At 43.9% G+C, this 23116-nt stretch overlaps 1 protein-coding gene across 7 annotated transcripts in view; it reads left to right on the forward strand.

The window, feature by feature from the left end:
- The window catches only part of SDCCAG8 (SHH signaling and ciliogenesis regulator SDCCAG8), a 209596-nt gene that overhangs the window by 127028 nt on the left and 59452 nt on the right, over window positions 1-23116 (forward strand). For 6 of the 7 annotated variants that reach the window (XM_054713026.1, XM_054713027.1, XM_028158094.2 and 3 more), the window contains 3 exons: window positions 7060-7187; window positions 9255-9363; window positions 20044-20175. In XM_054713026.1, coding sequence (XP_054569001.1) covers window positions 7060-7187; window positions 9255-9363; window positions 20044-20175 — 369 coding nt within the window. Of the gene's footprint in view, window positions 1-7059; window positions 7188-9254; window positions 9364-20043; window positions 20176-23116 lie in introns of those variants that run through there. The other variant, XM_028158095.2, reaches the window with a different exon arrangement.

Below are 23116 nucleotides of genomic sequence, written 5' to 3' on the forward strand. Positions count from 1 at the left end.
ATCCTTATCTTCCCTGGGAGTCTGTGACCTACTTGAAGCAGGAGATGTATTTGTGAGCCTTTCAGTGCTTTTCAAAGGTAAATCTATTTATTAAAGGAAGATACTACTAACTGATGATGTCATTGTAGAAGGAAGTTACCCAATAACATATAAGAAAAATGGGAAGGAGGAGAACTAACTTGGGATTTGGCTGTAAGGATAGATAATGTAGGTATTAAAGGATGAACACACACACACACATCATTGAAATTAGACTCTTGTTACCTTTCAACCTCTGTTATTTCTCTGCCTCCCTGATCAAGTAAGAGATTAAAGCATAGAAATTCAAACTGTGGACTTTTGTTAGAGTCAGGTAGGCCTAAATTTCCTGGCTATGCCCCTTGATAACGGGGGGGTTTGGAAAACATTATATAACCTCTCCAGGCCTCAGTTTCCTCATTTATAAAGTAAGGTTTGTAAGAGAGTTGTATGAGGATTAAATAAAAGAGCACATGTAAAGAGTTTAGCTTATGGTAAACATTAATAAATAATAGGTTGCTAAAATTATTAGTCCTTTAAGGTAGGGTTTTTTCTGTCCTATTTGAATGAAGAGTCCCAAGGTTAAAAGCATGAAGTTACTTCTCCGAGGTCACATAGGTCATAAGAGATCGATGCCACCCTCTGACCCTCCAGCTCTGTGAGTGTTCTGCCTCTCAAGATGTAATTTTCCCAGAACACAAGGAAGAACCAACTGCATATGGTATATGCAATGATTAAAAAACAAAATCACACACAAAAAAATCCACAAAACTTTGAGCAGATATTTAATTCCACGTATGAGTAGAGTTGCTTCCCATAGTAGGTGAGCAATTTTGAAAGTACTTTCTGAGTATTCTAAGTCTGAGTAAATAAGTAAATATGTTGAAGAGGGTAGGAGCTAAGTTTCTCACTGTTTTGTTTTGTGTTTTAATCCTCACCTGAGGATATTTTTCCATTGATTTTTAGGGAGAGTGGAAGAGAGAGGGAAAGACAGAGAGAAAATCGATGTGAGAGAAACACATCAATTGGTTGCCTCCTGCAGGAGCCCTGACCAGGGCTTGGGACGGGAGGAGCCTGCAACCAAGGTGTGTGCCCTTGACCAGAATCGAACCTTGGACCCTTTGGTCGGCAGGCCGACGCTCTATCCACTGAGCCAAACTGGCCAGGGCAAGTTTCTCACTTTTGAGGAAGGAAGTTAGTTATGGAAAGAGGGGAGAATAGGTCCTACAATGATTGGATTGGATTGGATTGGAAACAGTGTAAATGTATGTGTGTGTGTGTATACATATATATATATACTAGTAGCCCTGCGCACGAATTGTGTGCCAGTAGCTCACCAGTAGCTCGCTGCCGCCCTCCAGTAGCTCTCCGCCTGCTGCCCTACCCTCCTGTAGCTCCCCCCGCCCCTCCCTCATAGCTTGCTGCCCTGCCCCCTCCTGTAGCTCTCTGCCGCCCCCTTGTAGCTCGCTGCCCCACCCTCCTGCTGATCCGTGATCCGGTCGATAGGGAACAATTTTCCAAATTTGATAAGCACGTCAACCCACAGATTCAAGGAGCTCAGCAAAATCCAAGCAGGATAAATACAAAGAAAACTATAGCAAAAAAATATCATCATCAAATTGTTGAAAATCAGAGACAAAGAAATAACCATTAAAACTGCCAATGACCATTTGCATGTTACATCTTTATTATATAGGATAACCACATAAACACATATGAAAAGATATTCATATTTATATATTTATGTGTATATTCATATCTGGGCTGTGTCTACTAAGGTGACCTAGAAGCAGCCTTCTCAGTAGCAGTGAGCACCACCTAATGACAAATCTTGGTTTCTAAAGACCATTCTCCACTAGAAGGCACAAGAGCTCCTGGCACAAGTACTGAGTCCAAGACTGGCACAAGGACAGATAAGACGAGATTGTCTAACCACTGTGCTGTACACCTGAACACAATACAAAATAATGCTGGGTGTAAACTATAACAGGAAATAAAAAATAAACACACAAAATAAAAAAATAAGATGAGCCTGGAGCATCTTATGGGGATAGAAAGCCTAGAAGGACACAAGAATAATGGAAATATATCATACAGGACCCAGCTTGAAGTGGTTCCCACTGGCCAAATCTGGGATGAGATGAACATAAAAATAAATAAGGATCCTCATGGATTACCCATGACTCCATGCTGATATCAGTAAGTTAATGCAGGGAGAAGGGGAAACTCTTCCTTATAGCACAATATTAACTTATGAATAAGAAAGAACACCACAGTAGAAAAGTCATCATTGGATGTAACCCTAGACAGTGATGGCGAACCTATGACACGCGTGTCAGCACTGACACGCGTAGCCATTTCTGCTGACACGCGGCCGCATGCCGAGGATGAAACATTTGCTGCTCCTGAGGATGAAACATTTGTGACTAGAGTCTTGGAGTTAGTTTTTTCCTCAAAGTGACACACTACCCGAGTTATGCTCAGTTTTTTGGCGAAGTTTGACACACCAAGCTCAAAAGGCTGCCCATCACTGCGAGAGTTTGATGAGGAATAGGTTACTTACAGGGTCTTATTGGAAAAAGGAGCGACTGGACCCCTGTGTTTCCTGAGTCCATGTGCGAGGCCTCTCCAGTCCCTGATGACACCTTCTCATGCTTAATTGTCAACAAGAACACACGGAGGTGGCCCACACACGCACATGTGATCGCAGGCAACATCGGCAACTTGGAGGAAGGGGGATGTTCCCATTCTTTTTAGTGTATTTGCCCCTTTAAAAAATCAGCTCTACGGAGGTGAATGTAAATATCACAAAAATCCATAATTTTAAGTGTGCAATTAAATGCATTTTGACAAATTGCACAGTTTTAACCATTATAATCACGATACTGAACATTTCTATCAGCAAAAGGTTCCCTTGTGTCCACCCCTATCTCGGGTCCTGGCAATGCTATCCGTCACCCCAGGTGTAATTTTCTAGAATGTCATACAAGTGAGACCCTACAAGATGTCTTTGGTGCCCGGGTTCTTTAAGCATATGCTTTGGAGGCTCATCCATGTATTGTCTGTTGTCGGTTCTAGAAGCGTGTCCCTTTGTGTTGCTGCCATGGCGGGTGTTCAGTTGTGAGTCCCTCCCACACTTTGTTTATCCATTGAGCACTTAGTGGATATTTAGGTTGTTTCCAGTTCTTAGCGATTATGAATAAATCTTTCAGTCTCATTTTAACAACAACAAAGACATTCTTTGCCCCCCCACCCCCACCCCCTGCTTTCATTCTGATTGGTAAAATATGGGCAACCGCAAGTCTGGTTAAATGAGATCATCCGTGACTGCGGACTGAATGAAAACCAGTTGGGAAGACTGACTGTCAGCCCTTCTTTGTGAGTCTCTCAAACCCCAGCTGGAAACAACCTCCCATTTTTCTATGTTTTGGTGGTTTTTCCCTCCTGCCTTATTGTAGTGTATTTTCTCTCCTACCTTCTATCGTGGCTACTTTGACTAGTAATTCCCTTTTAGGACAAAGACCATATTTACCTTCATTTGACCCAGTGCCTCGTAGAGTATCTTTCACATAATAGAGTCATAATAAATATTAAATGAATTCATGTAAATTTCCTCTAATTCCTTCCTTGGATGCCTAATTTATTTGTTTTTTATTAATTCTTTCAATCCATTATTGCATTACTCCTAGACTGTTATAAAATGGTTTTCCATCCAGCCGGCGTGGGTTAGTGGTTGAGCGTTGACCTATGAACCTGGAGGTCACGGTTCAATTCCCGGTCAGGGCACATGCCTGGGTTGTGGGCTCCATCCCCAGTGTGGGGCGTGCGGGAAACAGCCGACCAGTGATTCTCTCTCATCATTGATGTTTCTCTCTCTCCATCTCCCTTCCTGTCTGAAATCAATAAAAATATATTTTAAAAAAATAGGTTTCCCTAAATCAAAATATTTCAATCTCACCTCTGCCTTTATATCACTTAAAACATGACCTTTGAGCAGATTTCGAATTATTTAGGATCCTCTTTTATTTTCAACTATAACGTGACAGGTTTTGATTAAACAGATTTGAGATTCCCTTTCAATTCTAGCCTTTTAAGGTTTTATAAAAAAATCTGCTAAGTCAGAACAAACCTTCAAGGCGAGAAGGCAACATAGGAGGAAGGGAGAAGAAGGAGGTAGGAAAGCAAAAATGTACAAGTTTTCTGCCATGAAAAATAAAACGTGTAGTTTCTCAAATAGAGTGAAAGTTGAACAAGGATTTAAGAAACGAAAGTTGATGTGAACTCAACACTTGTTTGTGGAGCGTTCCTTTAGGTTGTTTTATTGGGAGACCCACTAACTGTGGTTCCTTCTCTGCACTGAATTCCGGATTTCAGTACGTAGGCAGCTTCTCATTCCAAACGTTGATGGGAGACTGGCAACCCCTTTTGAAGGGGAACAGAGCCCCAGTTTGCAAAGGGGAGTCCCAATATAATGGTTGTCTCTGTGTAATGATTAATCCTTCCCCCCTTTCCCTCCTTCAGATGGTATTGGTTTTAACAACGCACCTTATGGTCACCCGGTTCTCTCTGCCTGTACCCCCAGCTCTAACGCGGGTCTGACGTGGGGATGTTACTCAGTGAGAGCCCGCAATGCTCTCAGCAGCGCCAGCCCCAGCTGCCAAGCCTTGAGAGCCGCCCCTTCCAGCCACTCGGCTAACGTAGTGTTTGCCTCCTCATCTAAGGCTTGAACAGGCCCTCCGGCCCCCCTTCAAGACTGCAGCTACCCCCCACCCCACCCCCAACCCCCCCGTTCTCAGGGCAGAAGGACATCCTTTCATGAAGCACTCGCTGCCCATTTCCTATGCACCGGGTGCCAGGGACTGAGCCGGGCTCAGGGGACAGAGACAAAGATGACAAAGAAGGCAGACGTGTGGAGCAGCAATGGACGTGCGGTAAATGCGGCCTTAGTAGGGTGTCTGCACGCACAACATGTATGAGGACACTGAGGAAAGGATAGTTCATTAGATAAAAGTGGAAGGCGGGGAGAATTCTGAGCAAGACTTGAGGGAGTGATGTACACTGAGCAGGGCCCCAGGACTTGGGATGGGGGTTGAGAAAGGGCTCGTCTGTCTGTCCATTTGTTAAATACAGTAGGAGTTTGGAATTGAGCGTGAGGCCAGGCCTTGGAGCAAATCCAAGGCGGGGATGTCATTCGAAACCCCGGAAGGGCTCCTGCTCACATTAGGGAGGACCCCTGGTGATTCCGCTTGAGTGAGGTGTGGGTGTATTTTCCTTCTGGAATTTTCCACCACAACATTGCCACCCGCGATGACCGGCCTCGATGCAGGCTTTCCTTATGTTGCTCTATAATTAGACGCCGGTGAATGGAGGTCCCACGGCGGTGCATACACCAGGAGAGATCGCTTTATGCAATTGTTTATTTTTCAGTTTGGCAAAGGCAAGGCCGTCAGTATCTCCATTAGTAACCTGAAGCAGCATGGAGGAGCAGTGCCCGCACGGGGATCGGCCTTAGGAAGAGCTAAGTTGGTTAATTGAAGGAAACCCTCCTCTCACTCGCCCAGATTTAGAGTATGAAGAACCAACCTAATGTGTGAGTGTGTGTGTGTGGACATGTATGAGTATGTGAACATGTGTGTGTGTGTGCATGTGAGTGTGTGTGAGTGTGTATATGTGAGCATGTGTTTGTGTATGTAAGCATTTGTGAGTGTGTATGTGAGCTTGGATGTGTGTGTGTGTGAGCATGTGTGTGTGAGTGTGTGTGTACGTGAGCACACGTGTATATGAATGTGTGTGCGTGGGCATGTGTGTGTGAGTGTGTGTGTGTATGTGAGTGTGAGCATGTGTGTGTGTGTGAGTGTATATGTGAACGTGTGTGTGTGTGTGTAAGCACACGTGTGTGTGAGCGTGTGTGTGTGTGAGCACACATGTGTGTGTGCGTGTGCCCAGTGTCAGCACCCACGGTGCCTCCTGCCATGAGGTCCTTTGCATCCTCAGGTTCTAGTTGTTCAGGAAGTTTCTCTCTTCAGGAGCCACTGTGATTGGAGAGGGACCATTGGGCCCAATGGACGGGTTGCCATCCAATCACAGTGGGTGGGCGATTGTCTTTATAGTATAGGAAGCGTCTTATCCTGCAGTTTCTCCCCGTGTGACCCAGAGGGGATTTTATTATGAAGTGCTGGGCAAGTTACTCACTTCATACATATTCACGTGATGTGGCTGATATGTGAAAATATTCCACAAAACATGCACATGGGACCGCAGAATCCTTTACTTGCCTCTCGAATCTAGATAGACGCTCTGCCGTTACATTTGAGATTCCATTTTCATTTGGGAGGGAAGTAGAAGTGGCCTGCAAAGCTTCGTTCCAGAATTCCGGTCTGGGTGTACTGAGCCTGCGGTTCCTTTAGCTCCAGGATCTTGGGGAAATAGGAACCAGGCATCAGAGAAAAGACTCACCAGGGCTACACAACATGAAGAATGTTAAAGCAGCCCTGGCCGGTGTGGCTCAGTGGATAGAGTGTCAGCCTATGGACCGAAGGGTCCTGGGTTCGATTCCGGTCAAGGGCACGTCCCTTGGTTGCAGGCTCCTCCCAGGCCTGGGCTCTGGTCAGGGCTCATGCAGGAAGCAACCAGTTGATGTGTTTCTCTCACATCAATGTTTCTCTCTGCCTTTCCCTCTCTTCCACTCTCTTTAAAAATCAATGGAAAAATAACCTCAGGTGAGGATTCAAGAAAAAATTATAGCAGAAGGTGTTTGTGTTTCAAGGTTACAAAATACCATCCCTCAGTTGTCACGATTTTTTGATGTTGAAACTTGAGTCCCGAGTCCATTTGGGTGGACGGGATGTACTTGACATTGTATAAAAGGTCCTTTGGATTTCCCCCCTAATTGCGGGGGGAGGGAGGGAGTGGAAAGACTATGCTTTGGAGGGGTTTCTCATGCTGAACAATTTACTGCATCTCAGCTCCCTGTGGCCGTGGGGGAAGGAATGGGGGTGCGTGCATCTGTAGACTAAACCCCGTCTCCTCCCTGCCTCGTAGGCTGGAAAAAGAGAGCATTCAGCAGAGCTTCAGCAGCGAAGCGAAGGCCCAAGCCCTTCAGGCCGAGCAGAGGGAGCAGGAGCTGACACAGAAGATGCAGCAAATGGAGGCCCAGCATGACAGGACCGGTAGGTGGGGGGCGGGGGGGTCAGAGCCGGCCCGCGCCCGCCAGCCGGGGCCCACGCCTCACTGTGAAATGACATCAGGAACACCTGTAACCTTTGGCTGGCCGAAGGGAGCAGATGCTAACTACACCGGAGATTCCGAATTACATATTAGTTAGCGTTTAAAAGGGAAAGTGGGAAGCCAGTGCCCACTGTCTGTTGATTTCGGAGTGCTGCTCTCACATCTGCTGCACCATCTGGATTATGAGTTTATTTACCTGTGTGCAAGGAACGGAAAGCTGAGAGGGACCACAACAAAGTAGAAAAACAAAGGGCTTGTTTTTGGCTGCGTTCGCGGGCACACATGTTACCGAAAGAAAATAGCATCAGAAGCTCGGCGGGAAGCGCTCCGAGCCCCCCGTTAAAGTCTCCTGAATAGCGCGGAACAGCTCCCACAGAACACGCATTAGCGCGCCTCTAAGAGCCTAATGAGTCTGCGGCTGCATCCAAACTGGAGCAAAGCTTTCGCCATTAATCGGTTCTTAATTCACTGTCGCAGCTGGATGTAATTCAGCGGCTCCAAATTGATACGTTCCTTTATTTAATCTTTGCAGCTTCGAACATTTTTAGCATTTGCACGCCGCCCCCGCCTCCCCCAGCCCAGTCGCGGGCGATGGTTAATCCGGTGCATTCTTCAAGTTCTCGCAACTGCTGTTGAAATGCACTAATACAAGGCATTGACCACAGCTGGCAGCTTGGCCGAAAATTGCCATCTTTCATCGCGTTGGCGCGATTCTGCAGGCCGACTTGGCCGGTAGCTCCTTACCTTTCATTTGAAAGTAAAATGCACTTTGAAACAGGCAGTCGGGTTTGCGCAGTCCGGGCGCGATGCGGGTCTTTTCACTTCTGAGTTGTGTGTTCGCAGACAGCGTTAGTCACAACAGGGCAGTGGCACTCATTATGATTCCACGCCACACACTCCAGGCTGATTGTCCCGGTAGAACAGAAGTTTCATTGATCCGCCTCTTCCAGAAAGAGGTGGCTTACTTTGCAGTGCTTTGATTTCTTTTGCTTTAAGTGCTTTCTGCTAAAATGGAAAAGAAATAAAGGGCCTTCGGAAGCCTCACAGTTAAAAGTAATTTTCACCTGATTGCATGTCCACCGTGTTTGATGGCCTGGTTAAAATTTGCTGCACATTCTAAGATGAAACATTGCTAACGGGCCATTCATTAAATGATCTCTTTACTTATGAAGAGGTAAAGGTCGTATTGAGTCACGTAATTTCCTCCGGCAACTTGATTAGAGACTTTCTCCTACTAGCGTTTGTCCAGAAAAAAAATGAAAATTCACCAGACTTATTAGATGTTTTCCGTGAAAGGAAAAAAGGAGGAAATTAGAGGCTAAGTTATTGCTTGCCTCCACTGCTAAGCAGGATCCTTGGGATCATGGAGTTGGGCAGATCTTCGAGCAAGATAAGATTATGTAACTGTTAGAACCATCTTAACAACACTTCCTCTTAGGTTGCACAAAAATACCACACTCGCTTCAATTTCTTTGACCCGATCTTCAACGAAGCTCATACTGTTGACAGTGAAATCAAATGACATATTTCACCTTCATAATGAGAAAGGGTTATGTAAGGTTGGCAGGGTGGGGAATGAAATAGGTGAGCGACAGGAAACATCAAGCATGAATGACAGCATAAAGGCAGTTCCTCAATACCTCCATTTTGAGTTTTCTGATTGTAATAATTTTTGACACTTTATGGTAAAATTGCCCAAATAAAAATACCATATCTTGCGTATTGCAAGATATGCAAGCCTATATGACTCCACCGGGATATGTTGAAACATTACACCACGCTGGTGTGATCAAAAATGTTTCTGGTGAGTAATTATTCGAAAAATAGATGTCTCCCAAGATTCGGAGCCTCACCAGGTGAGCAGCCCTTTGACTGAGGACATTGAACGTGACCTCGTAGCATATGGGACGTGGGTAGTGTCTTAGCGCGTTTACACTCTACATATGGAAGCACTGCGGAGCTACAGCCATAAACATCTTCTGTTGGTGGGGGGTTATTGTTATTTCTAGAAAGTGAACAGTATTCATTGCTGACCTCCCAGAATGCATTTTTGACAAAGTTGAAGGAAGAGTGCTGTACGTTAGCCAAGAAAGTGGAACAAATCTCTCAGAAGAGCAGGTAGGTGGTATTATATAATACTTTCCGAGCACTGTTTGTTTAAATTCTGTAATTTTTCTTTAAAGGACAGCATTTCCACTATTTTACAGTCGGATGTCAAAATTAGATACAGTAGTCCCCCTTGTTCATAGTTTTACTCTCTTTTTTTTTTTTACATACATATTTTTATTGATTTCAGAGAGGAAGGGAGAGGAGAGAGAGAGAGAGACATCAATGATGTGAGTGAATCATTGATTGGCTGCCTCCTGCACGCCCCACACTGGGGACTGAACCCATAACCTGGGCTTGTGCCCTGACCAGGAATCGAACCTCGACCTCCTGGTTCATAGGTCGATGCTCAACCACTGAGCCACACCGGCTGGGCAGTCACCTTTATTCTACTTAATGATGGCCCCAAAGCACCAAACTAGTGCTGCTGGCAATTCGGACATGCCACAGGGAAGTTGTAAGTGCTTCCTTTAATTGAAAGTGGGAGCACGGCATAAAAAGGTATTTTGAGAGATGGGGAAAGTGAGAGAGACCACAGTCACGTGGTTTTTATTATAGGATATTATTATAGTTATTCTGTTTTCTATTAGTTACTGTTCATCTCTTACTGTGCCCAATTTATAAATTAAATTTTATCAAAGGTCTGAATGTACACGAAGAAACAGATTTTTCAAGCATCCACTGGGGTCTTGGAACATATCCCCGTGGATAAGGGGGGACTCCTGTGTGTGGCGGTATGTTTCCTGGGAAAATATTTTCTCTGTATGAACATCTTCTTAGCTGTCCATACAGACACCTGGATGTTCTTTTCGCAGTTATGAATCTGTGCTGTTATTTGACTTTTTTAATGGTTAGGATTGAAAACTATGAAATTTCACAACACAAAGGTCAAGATGGCAACCCTTCTAACAATGGAGGCAGATGAGTCAAGCAGTTTTCAAGTCTTACGTTGTTACGTGTAACATTTTCATCTATTATCACGGTTCTCTTTAGCTACACACTCACAAAAGCCATCTTTAGGTCCAACAATAATAGTTGAAATGTGTATAGCCCTAGCCGGCTTGGCTCAGTGGATAAAGCGTCGGCCTGTGGACTGAAGGGTTCCAGGTTCGATTTCAGCCAGAGGCACATGCCTAGGTTTCGGGCTTGATCCCCAGTGGGGGTCGTGCAGGAGGCAGCCAATCAGTTGTTCTCTCTCATCATTGATGTTTCTATCTCTCTCTCCTCCCTTCCTCTCTGAAATCGATAAAGAAATACATTTTAAAAAATAGTTGAAACGTGTATCTATAAAATGAAAGGTGATGCTTTGAAATAAATAAACTAAAACCATCCTTTCCTTCTCTTTCTAAAAGTATTTTATTTTAATGAGATAGCCACGATGCATTTTATATGTACGCTACTCCCTTAGAAACCCACTGATTGGGATCTTATTGACATTTTCCTGCACACTTTCTCATCGGATTATCTCAATGAATGAATGGTTTTATTTTCCAAACTGTAAAAAGCCTGAGTTGCCATCTCAGCTCTGACAAGAACTGTAATTTCAGAGAAGTTTATTTGACCTGTTTGAGCAGTGGTTCCCTCTTGTAAGTGAGCGCACTGGACAGCATCCTTTGAATTGAACTATCCAAGGCAACATTCTCGTAACTAGCTAGATATCAAATGTGAATTACGCTATTACCGAAGGAGAAAGTCACCTGCGTATCTTACCTTCTGTGTTTTTGTGAAACTCACTTAGATCTGCGCAGAGCAAGCGATCTGGCCCAGCAAGCTCATCTGCTGACTCAGGCGTCTCATTCAGAACGGTTTCTGGGTGGATCAGAGCATCTGATCACTCTGAGCCCTACCTGGGGTTCCTCCGTCGATGAGCTGGCTTAGCGTTAGAATCCCCACCCCTGGTCTTTGGGGCAATCCGGAGGCTTATGACTCCAGTTCTCTCTGCCCTCAGTCAGGCAGAGGCTGCTATAGCCACTGAGAACTGCTCTGACATGTGCTCCTTCTTAGCGAATACTAATTATTGATCTCAGAGAGGAAGGGAGAGGGAGAGAGAGAAACATCAATGATGAGAGAGAATTGTTGATCGGCTGCCTCCTGCATGCCCCCACACTGGGGATGGAGCCCACAACCCAGGCATGTGCCCTGATCGGGAATTGAACCCTGACCTCCTGGTTCATAGGTGGATGCTCAACCACTGAGCAACACCGGCCAGGCTGCAAATACTAATTAAATATCTTGTTTGGGTAGGGGAAGGCTCAGGAGCCACAATGCCAGCTATTTTCAGGAAGTCTGACAAGGAAACACACGTGATTTTGTCATAGAATATCAACAGGAGCTGTTCTAACCAGAAATGTTTGATTTTCCTCACATAGATCCAAGCATAAGTAATTGTTAGGAACAAACCAACTGAATTATATAATTTAAGAAAAATTATATTGATCTGAGATTTACAATATCATATTTTAAGATTGCTTTGTGGTTGATTATTAAGTATCTTGCTTTATGAGGAATAACTCAGGAAATTGAAGTGGATAAAAGGGAAAGGGGTGCTGTGGTCTGGGTATGTATGATTTCATTCTGACAGCAGCTGGACACAGGTCCCGGAATCGATAAAAGGGAAAGGGGTACTGTGGTCTGGGTATGTATGATTTCATTCTCACAGCAGCTGGACTTAAGTCCCGGAATCGAACCTGGGACCCTTCAGTCTGCAGGCCGACGCTCTATCCACTGAGCCAAACCGGCTAGGGCCAAGTGCGGTGTTTTACATCTACTACTAACAAAATCCAGGCAAAGTAGTTACGATGGGAACATTTGGGGGAAAAGTTCATCTTTAAGTCCCCAAGGAGAAGTGGGCATACTGGGCAGGTGAGTGGGCTTATCTGTGCCCTGTTCCCAGGCCCCCTTCATCCTGCTGCGGGTCTGTCAGCTTACCCTGTGCTGGTCCAGCGAACTTGAACCTCAACCCCACCCCAGCTCCTCATGCTCTGATTCCTGTGGCCCTTGACCACTGCTTTATCCACTGAATGTGTTTCTTTCATCTGACACACAGAGGCGCTCAATATGTATTTGTTGAATGAATGAATGAATGAATGAATGAATGAATGAAACAAGTGTGGTGCTCTCCCCACCCCTAGTCCTGACCTGACTCTGGTTCCAGCCTGTCCCTTTATTGCTGCCCCAGGGCACGTGCATTAAAAACCACTTGGGCATTCAGAGAGAACGAGGTTTGGATCCCACTCTGCCACGTAGCTTTGTAACCTTGGGCACAAGCCCCAGCTTCTCCCTCTGTAAGGACCTGTCTAACACCGTGTTCAGGATTGTCGTGGGAGTTCGACACTTAGAGAGAGAGACATCGGTACCCATCCAGACCTAAAGCACCAAGCACAGCGCTGGACCAGGGGCGCACGTGGCTGCTGCTGTCACCGGTGGCATTGTGCTGAGGGTGGGCAATGTGACCTCACTTCACCTGGCTACTAGTGGTTTTGCTAGGGTCTGAGGGCTATTTCCTGAGAGACATAAAGTCATTATTACAAGGAAAACCTTTATAGTAAAGGCAAAGGAAAATCAGGAAAATGTGGATCTGGTAGTGATTTGGATCTTGCCCTGGCCAATGCCTTGTTTTGTGAATCTGAAGAATTAAAACAGCACCGCCCATAACTTCACAAGTTGATCCCAAGCTAAGGCCTGCAAATAGCAAACTCTCAATAAATTGTTCCTTGTTATTTTTTTAAAATAGATTTTTATTGATTTCAGTGATGAAGGGAGAGGGAGAGGGAGATATAGAAACATCAAGGATGAGAGAGAATCATTGATTGGTTGCCTCCTGCACGCCCCCTACTGGGAATCAAGCCTGCAACCCAAGCATGTGCTCTTGACTGGAATTGAATCTGGGACCCTTCAGTCCACAGGCCTGACGCTCTATCCACTGAGCCAAACCGGCTAGGGCTAGTTCCTTATTAGTATTAAAACTTTAAAAGGCTTCTCAACTTTATAAAACATGTATCTTATGTGTCTCACAAGAATATAATACACAGGGTAAATTGTGATTTTAGAGTTTTTTGTTTGTTTACTCTTAAATTTCTCGATCCAGCCTCATTCCCTCTGGCTTTATGTAAAGACTTTGAGATTTTCAAAATTCATGCAAAATGTAACATTCCATTTTGATACTGCTTTCTGCTTTGAAACCACCTATAAACCTTGAAGAGCTCAGAGAGTTTCTTTTGAAATAAAAATTATAAACTTATTAAACTCTCTCCAGTAGTATGCCTCCACACACCTTAAACTTTGGGGATAAATCATTTCCCCTGAACTCTGAGGTGAGGAGATCTTAGAGCAGGCTTCCTCAAACTACGGCCCGCGGGCCACATGCGGGTGTTTTTGCCGTTTTGTTTTTTTTTTACTTCAAAATAAGACATGTGCAGTGTGCATAGGAATTTGCTCATAGTTTTTTTTTTTTAAACTATAGTCCGGCCCTCCAACGGTCTGAGGGACAGTGAACTGGCCCCCTGTTTAAAAAGTTTGAGGACCCCTGTCTTAGAATCTTGTCATTAGGAACTCAGTCTCCAAAATGACTATTTCAACCATGTGGCACATTTAATCCAGGTTTGCTTCTGATTTCTACAGTAAATTTTTTCCTGAAAGAAGGTGTATTTAATTGTGTATCTATCAACAATTGAAAGCACATTTTTACTGCTGTCTTTCCTTAGTGGCATTTCTCTAAGAGTTTCATGTTATCCAAAATCCCACACTAAACCGATGGGTTCGTTCCACTTAAAATAAGCTTTCTCTTTACTCAGACCCAGTCATTTGACTGGAGCCCGTGCAGAATGACTAGGAAAGTGACAGCTGGGGCTGTACACTCTGCCTCTCTATCCCAGCCTCACGGGGAGGTGTTCAGAAGCGGTTCCCACGTGCCTGCGTGCGTGTGTGGTGCGTGTGTGCATGTGTGCATGTGTGTGTGTGTGTGTGTGTGTGTCTGGTGTGTGTGTTTCTCCCCAGCAGTGGTGCGGGTTGCTTCTGTTCTCTGAAGCCTGTGATTAGCCCCGTGTGCATTCCACGCTGCCGCTGCGGGGTCCCTAACCCGGGGTCTGTGCCTGGCACGTCCAGGGCGTTGAGTCTCGCTGTGTTTGACCGCCAGACAAGAGAATCCATCGTTTCCTTCCCATTGACACCAGGCAGACATTCTGGCCGATGCTCCCTGAGGCTCGGATACACTCAACTCCCCTCCCGCTTCGTTCCCCAGGCGCTGACAGCTACAGCAGTGGCAGGGTAGTTTTTGAACTTGGGAAGTGGGGATTTTTAAATACCTTCGTGCGACTGCGATTTTCCTTTGTCCAAGTGTAAGAAGGTTCCCGCTCCCCGGCACGTGGGTGAATCGGCCGTGCAGTGTTTGCGGTGCAGGGTGCAGTGTGGCCCAAAGGGCCCGGGACCCCCAGCGAGGCGGCCGTGGGGCCGTGGCCTGAGCACCTGCTGGGGTTTAGCCTCTCAACACTCCCACCTCGGAAAGGACAGGACAGGGAGCTGACAGGGTTTTGCTTCTGTTCTTTCTTTTCCATCACTGCCGCTCCCTGGGTTGCTAGGCTGGTGGAGTGATGTCTAACCCTCTGCCCATTGTGGATTTGTGATTTGCGTTTTGTAATTAAGAGGAACAATGGGAGTCCATTGGGTCTCGTTATATATAATGGTTGGTTTAATTTGTTTCACTTCTATCTTGTTAATTGTAAATTGATCATTAAGATTTGAATTCTAATCTGTCACCAGGGTTGTGGGTATTGAGGCTAGAGCAATGATCCCGGTTTTAATCACTGATGATGAGAAACAAATTTTATAATTTTGGTACATATTGCAGTTCATATATTTTAACACTGTACTTTATGGTGTTATAAATATTGTTAAATGACTTTTAGTGTAGTTTTACTGTGTGGACTATAATGTATAAATTATATTACTGTTTTGGCAACAGTAGGTATCCAACTGTGTGAGTTTAATTGAAGTAAAGAACACACACCCGGCTGAACTAGTTTTTTTCTGCATGTTTAGATGCTACAGAAATTATATTCTGTAAGAGGAGACTGGTGTCAGACTCTGCTTATCATTACCAAAAGTCAAATGAGAATCTAAAAGAATAAAAAATTAGGGGTCATGTTTTCTCTTAAAAAGCAATTATCGCTGTAATCCTAATGATAGTAAAATACTATAGTTCATGCCAATGCAATTACACACTATTGCTGGTATATAAAAATGCAGGGGAAAGTTCATGCTTCTGTAAAGCCAGAATTTACCTAAATTTTCTATGAAAGTGGATTAAAGTCAATTATCCTTTTGTGTGACACTAGAATAATCCTGCCACAGATGTAATCTCAGACTGACCCAGAAACTTGTAAGTTTACTTTTTCAACTTTGCAAACTATTCTTTCATTCAATATACCACTGGCTCAAGGCAGATAAAAGATCATGTCCATGTGCATTTATCAAATTCTTTTTGAACATTGGAAGTTGGTAGGCAAATTATCATTATAAATAAAGAAAAAAAAAGCCCCAAAATATGCAAAGCAGAAAAAAATATTGTAGCAATAAAATACCTGGTAGTAATATGTACGTTACTAATGACGCTTATATTTTTGTGACTCTAGGAGTAAGGCATTCTCAATATAGGGCATTTAGATGCAAATGCAAAGATGAATTAAAGAAAACATGTTCTGTGACATTACCATCCAGCTAACTATTATTAATTTTCTGTGAGCATGTACATGTGTATGTAGCCCACATTTATATTGTGAATGAGCTTCTACTATAAATACAGTTTGTATTCTGCTCTTTCACTTACTGTTGCCTCATGAACATTTTTCTAGATCACTAAATGCTTTGGAAATATAATTTTAATTGAATCATTTGTATGCACAAGACATTTAAGATGTTTCCAATTTTTAACTGTTATGAATAATAGAATGATAATTTTGTACATAAATCTGAATTTTTGATGATTCCGTTAGTGGAGATGCCTAAATGGGGATTATTTTGGTCCAAAGACTATGAACTCCTGTAAGACTATTAATGGGTGTTACTGTGTTAAGTACTAAATGAATTCTGCTCATGGTATATATGTACACATATCAGTGAGAGATTAAATTAAAAAAGTGAGACGCAATTTTGCACAGTGGGTAGCCCAACCCCTGAAGAGAGACCTGTGTTTGTGCCTGAGCTTGGCTAATGGCCATTGGACTCATGTTTACCTCTCCAAGAAAGGAAATAAACACTTACATTGTAGGATTAATCGAGACCATTAATATAAAGGGTGGATTTCACTATCTGGCATAGAGTAGGCATGCAATAAATATTTGACTGTAATCTGGTTTTATTATGAATTTCTCTGAATAATAGCAAAATTGAATACTTTATAAATGTCTATTGGCCATTTGTTTCCTCCTCTGGGACTAGTTTTTCATATCACTTGTATTTTTTTAAATTGGAATATGATGGAAAGTGGGGATAGACTTTATTAAATAACAACTCTAATCTTCCTTTGTTTCATTTTGTGTGTTTCCAGTTCCTTTTTTAAATTTTCAAAAACTTGCTCTTTGTTCTTTTTGCTTTTATGAATTTTTAAAAAACAAAAGTGACTTTATTTTTTTGTAAAAATTCAGGAAATCTGGGTAAAGAAACAAAATTTCATTCCTAAACCTGACACTAAGAGTTAGAGATAATCCATATTAATATGTGATACACAGGCCAAAGTATTTTTTAATTATAAAGTGGAGTTCCTATCTTATCAGCATCATATTTTCAATATGGTTTTATTGATTTTCGAGAGACATAGAAGGGAGAGGAAGAGAGAGAGAAACATTGATCGGCTGCCTCCTGTACACCCACCACTGGAGATCAAGTCTGCAACCCTGGGCATGGGCCCTGACTGGGAGTCAACCCGGCAACCTCTCGACACCCAACCAACTGAGTCCCACCGGCCAGGGCTCAACATTATATCTTTAGGTAAATAAATACCACCAGTTGATAGCCACATTGTCAGAATAGCATTTTGATACTCGTTTGTGGAGTAATGTAATCCGTCTTCTGTCGACAAATTTCTGGGTTCAGTCTCCAGATGTTGCATTGCAGAGCAAGGTTGCTCCGTGAAGCAATGCTACAATGAACATGATTTCTTGTGAAAAGGTTTTATATTTTTATTTTTTAAATATATTTGATTGATTTTTTACAGAGAGGAAGGGAGAGGGATAGAGAGCCAGAAACATTGATGAGAGAGAGACATCTATCAGCTGCCTCCTGCACACTCCCTATTGGGGATGTGCCCGCAACCAAGGTACATGCTCTTGACCAGAATTGAACCTGGGACCCTTGAGTCCACAGGCCGATGCTTTATCCACTGAGCCAAACCGGTTAGGGCTATATTTTTATATTACAAAATCTATGTTTCCATTGTGGTTTTTCTTTTAAAAAGGTGACTTTTATTCTGGAAAAGTGCCTAAAAATAGATAATTATTCTTCTGCATTTTTTCCTAATTTGGTTTATGGATTTTTTTTTGTCCTTTCAGAATTTTATTTTAGTGCATAGTGCATATTGTGATAGGAGGTACTAGTCCTGAGAGAAAACAAAGTTAACGATTTCTTAGAAAACTGCCCCTAATTCTTATATTGTATGTGATTTTGAAAGGAGAAATGTAAGTCATTAATTCATTTAGGCTATTTCAAATATCAGTAAATTCTTATTAGGAGAAGCAAATGTAGGTTGAGTGTTTGATCTAAGCTTGAAAATGAGATAATCCATGCCCTCATGTATAATCTAGTAAGGAAGATGAGGCATAGAGCACAGCTTTGAGGAATAAATTAGAGGCTAATGCATGCATAAAAGCGAGAGGTAGCTTCAGAAAACGTGCTGACATATTGAGAACCGCTAGGTATTAATCAGGGCAAGCTCCCTTCAGCGTGACAGGTGAACCAAGATGAAAACAAAATAGGACGGAGGTGAACTAAAGGTGAGAGATGGCTTCACCCCTGGAAGCCGCCCGGTCCTTGGGGTGAATTCCGTTAGCAAAGTTAAAGCTTTTCTTCACCAGCAAGAGCAGGCTTTCTCACCTAACGGAGAAATCCTTTCTTTGGAGGGAAATAATTTTACATCAAGTCTTACTTAAACTTCAAGAAACAAGCCGGTCGTTAACTCATCATTTAATATGCAAGAGTTTTAAACTCTCTGTTCTAACCAGGAAGAGATGGTGGTCGTGGGAGCCACGTTAAATTCAAAGAAGGACAAGGATATGATTTTTCTTGGACAGACATCTTTCTGATCTTCACGTTTTGAGATTTGAGATAGTCACCGAAGACACTGAATAGGGACGTCAGCCATCACCGGAGTAGATAGCTACAGTCCCAAATGAAATGTGTGAAGACAGAGAGGAGGTTGGGGGCATGGTCCCTGATGTAGCCAAGTGGAGGAAGCTGCCTGCTCTCAGGATGCCAGACAGCCTTGGAAGGCAGGCGTGGTACAAGGACTGAAACCTAAATGGACAGTTTCACCCTCACCCATGAAGCCAGGAGACTGTCCCTCTTCCACCCGGAAAACTAGAGACATCCTCTCTGAAGAGTCAACCAGCAGGCGCTGGTTAAAATAGGGGCGCTAACGTTAGAATAGAGGAATTAGGAGGAAGCCTGCATTCTGAAAGGTGAGATCCCCACCCTCTATTTCCGCCCAGCTCCTAGGCCACTGACAGTCAGGTTGTACACATGAGGCAGGAAACTGGAGGCACCTTCTCTTGAGAAACAGAAAGGCCACAGCGGAAAGGACTACAGATACTGCTATTGGGAATCTCCCATGGGAAAAGATAGCTTGCCGCTCAGTTGCTCTTACACTGAAGCCCACTCATTCGGGGAAAATAAATGTACACAAATGCCAATGTAATCATAATATACCACTTAGACAGCAAGGATCAATACATAGGTAGTCTTTATGACATAAATACTGATAACGATTTAACCACAAGTTAAAATGCTAATAATGACATTGACAAGGTGGAGATGGGAGTAGAGGGCATATAAAAAGAGTTTAATCTTCCTCTACCATAATGGATCAGTATAAATTTTTAATTTATGAAATATGAGGTATTGATATAAGCAAATTAAGAAATACAAAGATAAATACCAGAAGAAATAGCTTTACATTTTTTGAAAGTATTTGTCACTGCTCAGCTGGGTAGGAGGTCCAGGGGCTGAGGACTGCCAGTTGTCATTATTATGCCTTTTGAAACTATATGATTTTAATCGTGTGCCATTAAACTAGCTGTGGTACTTAAAAGAAACTACTCTCTATTATAGAAATTATATGTGGGGTTGCTCCATTAACAGCCTGCTGCTGGCCTAAAATAGACAACTCAGTAAATATTCGATAAATGAATGATGGCCTTTTTAAAAAGGGATTTGATCATTATCATTGTTGTCTGGTGGGCGAAGCCATCGCTATTAGAGTAAGTTGTTACTCCTTTATCTGTCTGCCACTTGAGTCCCTGCCATATAGGCCCCTCTTCCAGATAGTTTACAATCTCTGATATATGTTACTTCACATAACATTTTTATTTACACTGTTAGGTTTAAATATGGAGTTTTCAGACAATGTCAAGGTTATACAATCAAAACATGCTCTGGCAGTAAGAACCTCCAACCTTTGTTATTTTTGTGCTTGCACTTCTGCAGATCTGCAATAGCCCAGCTCAGTCAAGAGAAAAAATACGCGTACGACAAACTGAAAAAGTTACAGGAAAGAAACGATGAGTTGGAGGAGCAGTGTGTCCAACACGGGAGACTCCATGACATCATGAAGCAAAGGTAAGACCTGATGTGCCATATACACCTGTTTGGTTCACAAACAGAATAGCAATTGCTGTGCAATAAATAGAATCCGTGATTACTCGGCTACTTAAGGGATGTGCTCAAAACCCCATACGCTTATGTCTTTATGCGTTCTCCGCTGGGCCTCTTCTCATAATACACAGAGCGGAGAGCACACCTCCTCTTAACTGTTCTCTAGAGACATAGCCGTAGACGTAATACAGAACACTGTAGGAAAACCGTCCCCTTTAAGGTGTACTTAGGTAATGTGATATGGAGGAACTTCAAAAGTTCTCCTCCAGAAATGGGGTTTTGTAGGCTTTTTGTAAGGTGAATCACGTCGTAGGCCTGAGAAGGTCGATGTCTAAGCAGAGGTGGCACTGAGAGTGTTTGCCTCTGGCTCTCCCCAGTGCTGTTGCTGTGAGCAGGTCACTCACCCTCTCTGAGCATCAGTTTCTTCATCGGTATTGGGGCTAATAATACCTACTTTGCAGCTGAATATAAAGATCAAATGGAATATATAGAAAGCACGTGGCTCATACTGGCCATCTGCTCGACAGCATCATGGCATTTACTCTTTTTCCAGATGAAGAAAGGCAGGCTCGGAGAGACTGATGGATTTGCTCAAGGTGGCAGATTAAGTGTAGAGTTCCAACTTGAATCTTCATCTTTTGACTCCGAACCCCTTTCCTTTTCTGTGCAGTATTTTTGTAATAAACACAGCCCCTTATTTCCTGTAGAGGTATCTATACTAATAAAAGGGTAATATGCTAATTAGACTGGATAGACCAGACGTCCTTCCGGACAAAGCCGTGGCAGCTGCAAGGGCCAAGGACAGGCAGCCACAGCGGCTGCACAGCGGCCGGCAGTGGCAGCAGCAGCAGCGGGGTAATAGGGGCGGCGCCTTCCCCTGATCAGCCCAGTCGCCTCCCGCAGAGGGAGGCCAGACCATTGGTAGGACATCCCCAAGAGGGGGCAGGCCGGGCTGAGGGACCCCCGTCCCAGTGCACGAATTTTTGTGCACCAGGCCTCTAGTCGTTTATAATTTCTGTGTAATGATGAATTCCCCAGGAAAAATATTCCTGTGTTTTACACCACACAGTGAACAGGTCTCCATGGATGCTGACGTCCAACACTGCGGTTGCGCACATGACAATAGCAGTCAGCCTCCGGGCAGGGGTGGGGAGGGGGAGGGGGTGGGGGTTGTGTTTCGGCAAGGACCAGAGAGTGAAATATCTTGGGCCTTGGGAGCCACACGTGGTCTCTGTCCACACAGTTGTCTTCGTTTGGATTCTGACTTGGTTTTTACAGCCTTTGTATAAACAGAAACCATTCTCAGCTAGAGGGCCAACAATTACATTCGTATATTGCTTTCCAGTTCCCCAAATGCACTCACACGTATTGTCTTACCGTGAAACAAAGCTGGAAAGTAGCTGTTGGTGTCACTGCCGTTTGCAGATGGAGAAGTAGGGCTCAGAAAGATGAGGTTGCCAGCTGAGGGCCAGATAGCGAATTCATCAGTCATTCACTCGACAAATATTTATTGATTGCTATAACGTGTCATGTTCTCCACCACCTGCTGGGAATAGAACAGCAAAGTAAACACCGTTCCCAGTCTAATCGGGGAACTGGAGGAGCTTCCAGCCTTATAGGGCAGATGCATGTTGATGAGTAATTTTATAAATATCTGATCAATTGCAGGAAGGATCTGTTCTATGAAAGAGAAATGTGCTTTGTGGGGCAAGCACATTCTATAAGGAGATTTGTCTTGACCGGGAGGCGTTTCAATGAGAAAGTAACGGTTGAAATGAATCTGTCAGCAGCAGGGTAGGGATTACTAACCTTTGACAGCAGGACTGACAAACTGTGCCCAGGCCACAGCCTTCTTGCGTGGCTCAGGGACCTGGGCATGCTCGGCACTTGCATGTCTGTGGCTGTTTTCACACGACAATGTCAGGGTGGAGCCGCTGAGTCAGAGACTATGACCTGTTGGCCCACAGTCCAAAACATTTACTATCATTGGGCTTAATGAATGGACATCACTGGTTGCATTTACAAAAATATTTTTAGTAGAAGATTAAGTGCAGAAGCCATATCAGAGTGGACTGAAAAGTGAGTGTGAGTAGAAAAACGGAAATAGCAGATTTCAACGTCTATTTTACGAGATGTGAAAGGGAAAGGGGAAAAAGCAAGGCAGACAGACCAGCCAACCGGAGGGGGAGGGTGCACTGGGCGGGGCATTTGGGAGCAGAGAACTGTTTGTGTTAATCAGAGTGGATGTGAATGTAGTAAATTCTGGTTGCCGAGGTCATTAAAGTTGTAAAGTCAGGAAAAGGACATTTTTCAACAACTGGTTTGGAGCTCCTGGTGTCTACAGAGGCCGTCCAGAAAATTCATGTTTAGGATAGCAATGGCATTACTTTCTAGTTGTGTTTTATTTTTTAAACATATTTTTATTGTTGATAGTATTACAGATATCTTCCATCCCCCCCCCCCCTTAATCCCCTCCTCCTAGCCCCTACCCAGCCCCCAGGTCTTCTCCACCATAGTGCCCGTGTCCATGGGCTGTGCATATAAGTATACTAGAGGCCCAGTGCATAAAATTCGTGCACGGGTAGGGTCAGGTAGGGTCCTTAGGCCTGGCCGGCGATCAGGGCCGATCTGTGGGGCAACCAGTGGGGTGATAGGGGGGCCCCCCCGCTGGCACCCACCTTGGCTGGCCTGGGCCTGCAGGCTGGGGCAGCTCCTGCATTGAGCATCTGCCCCCTGGTGGTCAGCACACGTCATAGCAAGCGGTCATTCTGCTGGCCATTCAGCTGTTCAGTTGATTTGTATACTAGGCTTTTATATAGAGAGATAAGTTCTTTTGTTTATCTCTTCTCATCCCCAGAACCCCACATCAAGGTATGTCAGTCTGTCCCATGCCTCCATGCTTCGG

This window comes from Eptesicus fuscus, chromosome 24 (genome assembly GCF_027574615.1).
Source record: "Eptesicus fuscus isolate TK198812 chromosome 24, DD_ASM_mEF_20220401, whole genome shotgun sequence".
In the NCBI taxonomy this organism is placed as follows: Eukaryota; Metazoa; Chordata; class Mammalia; order Chiroptera; family Vespertilionidae; genus Eptesicus; species Eptesicus fuscus.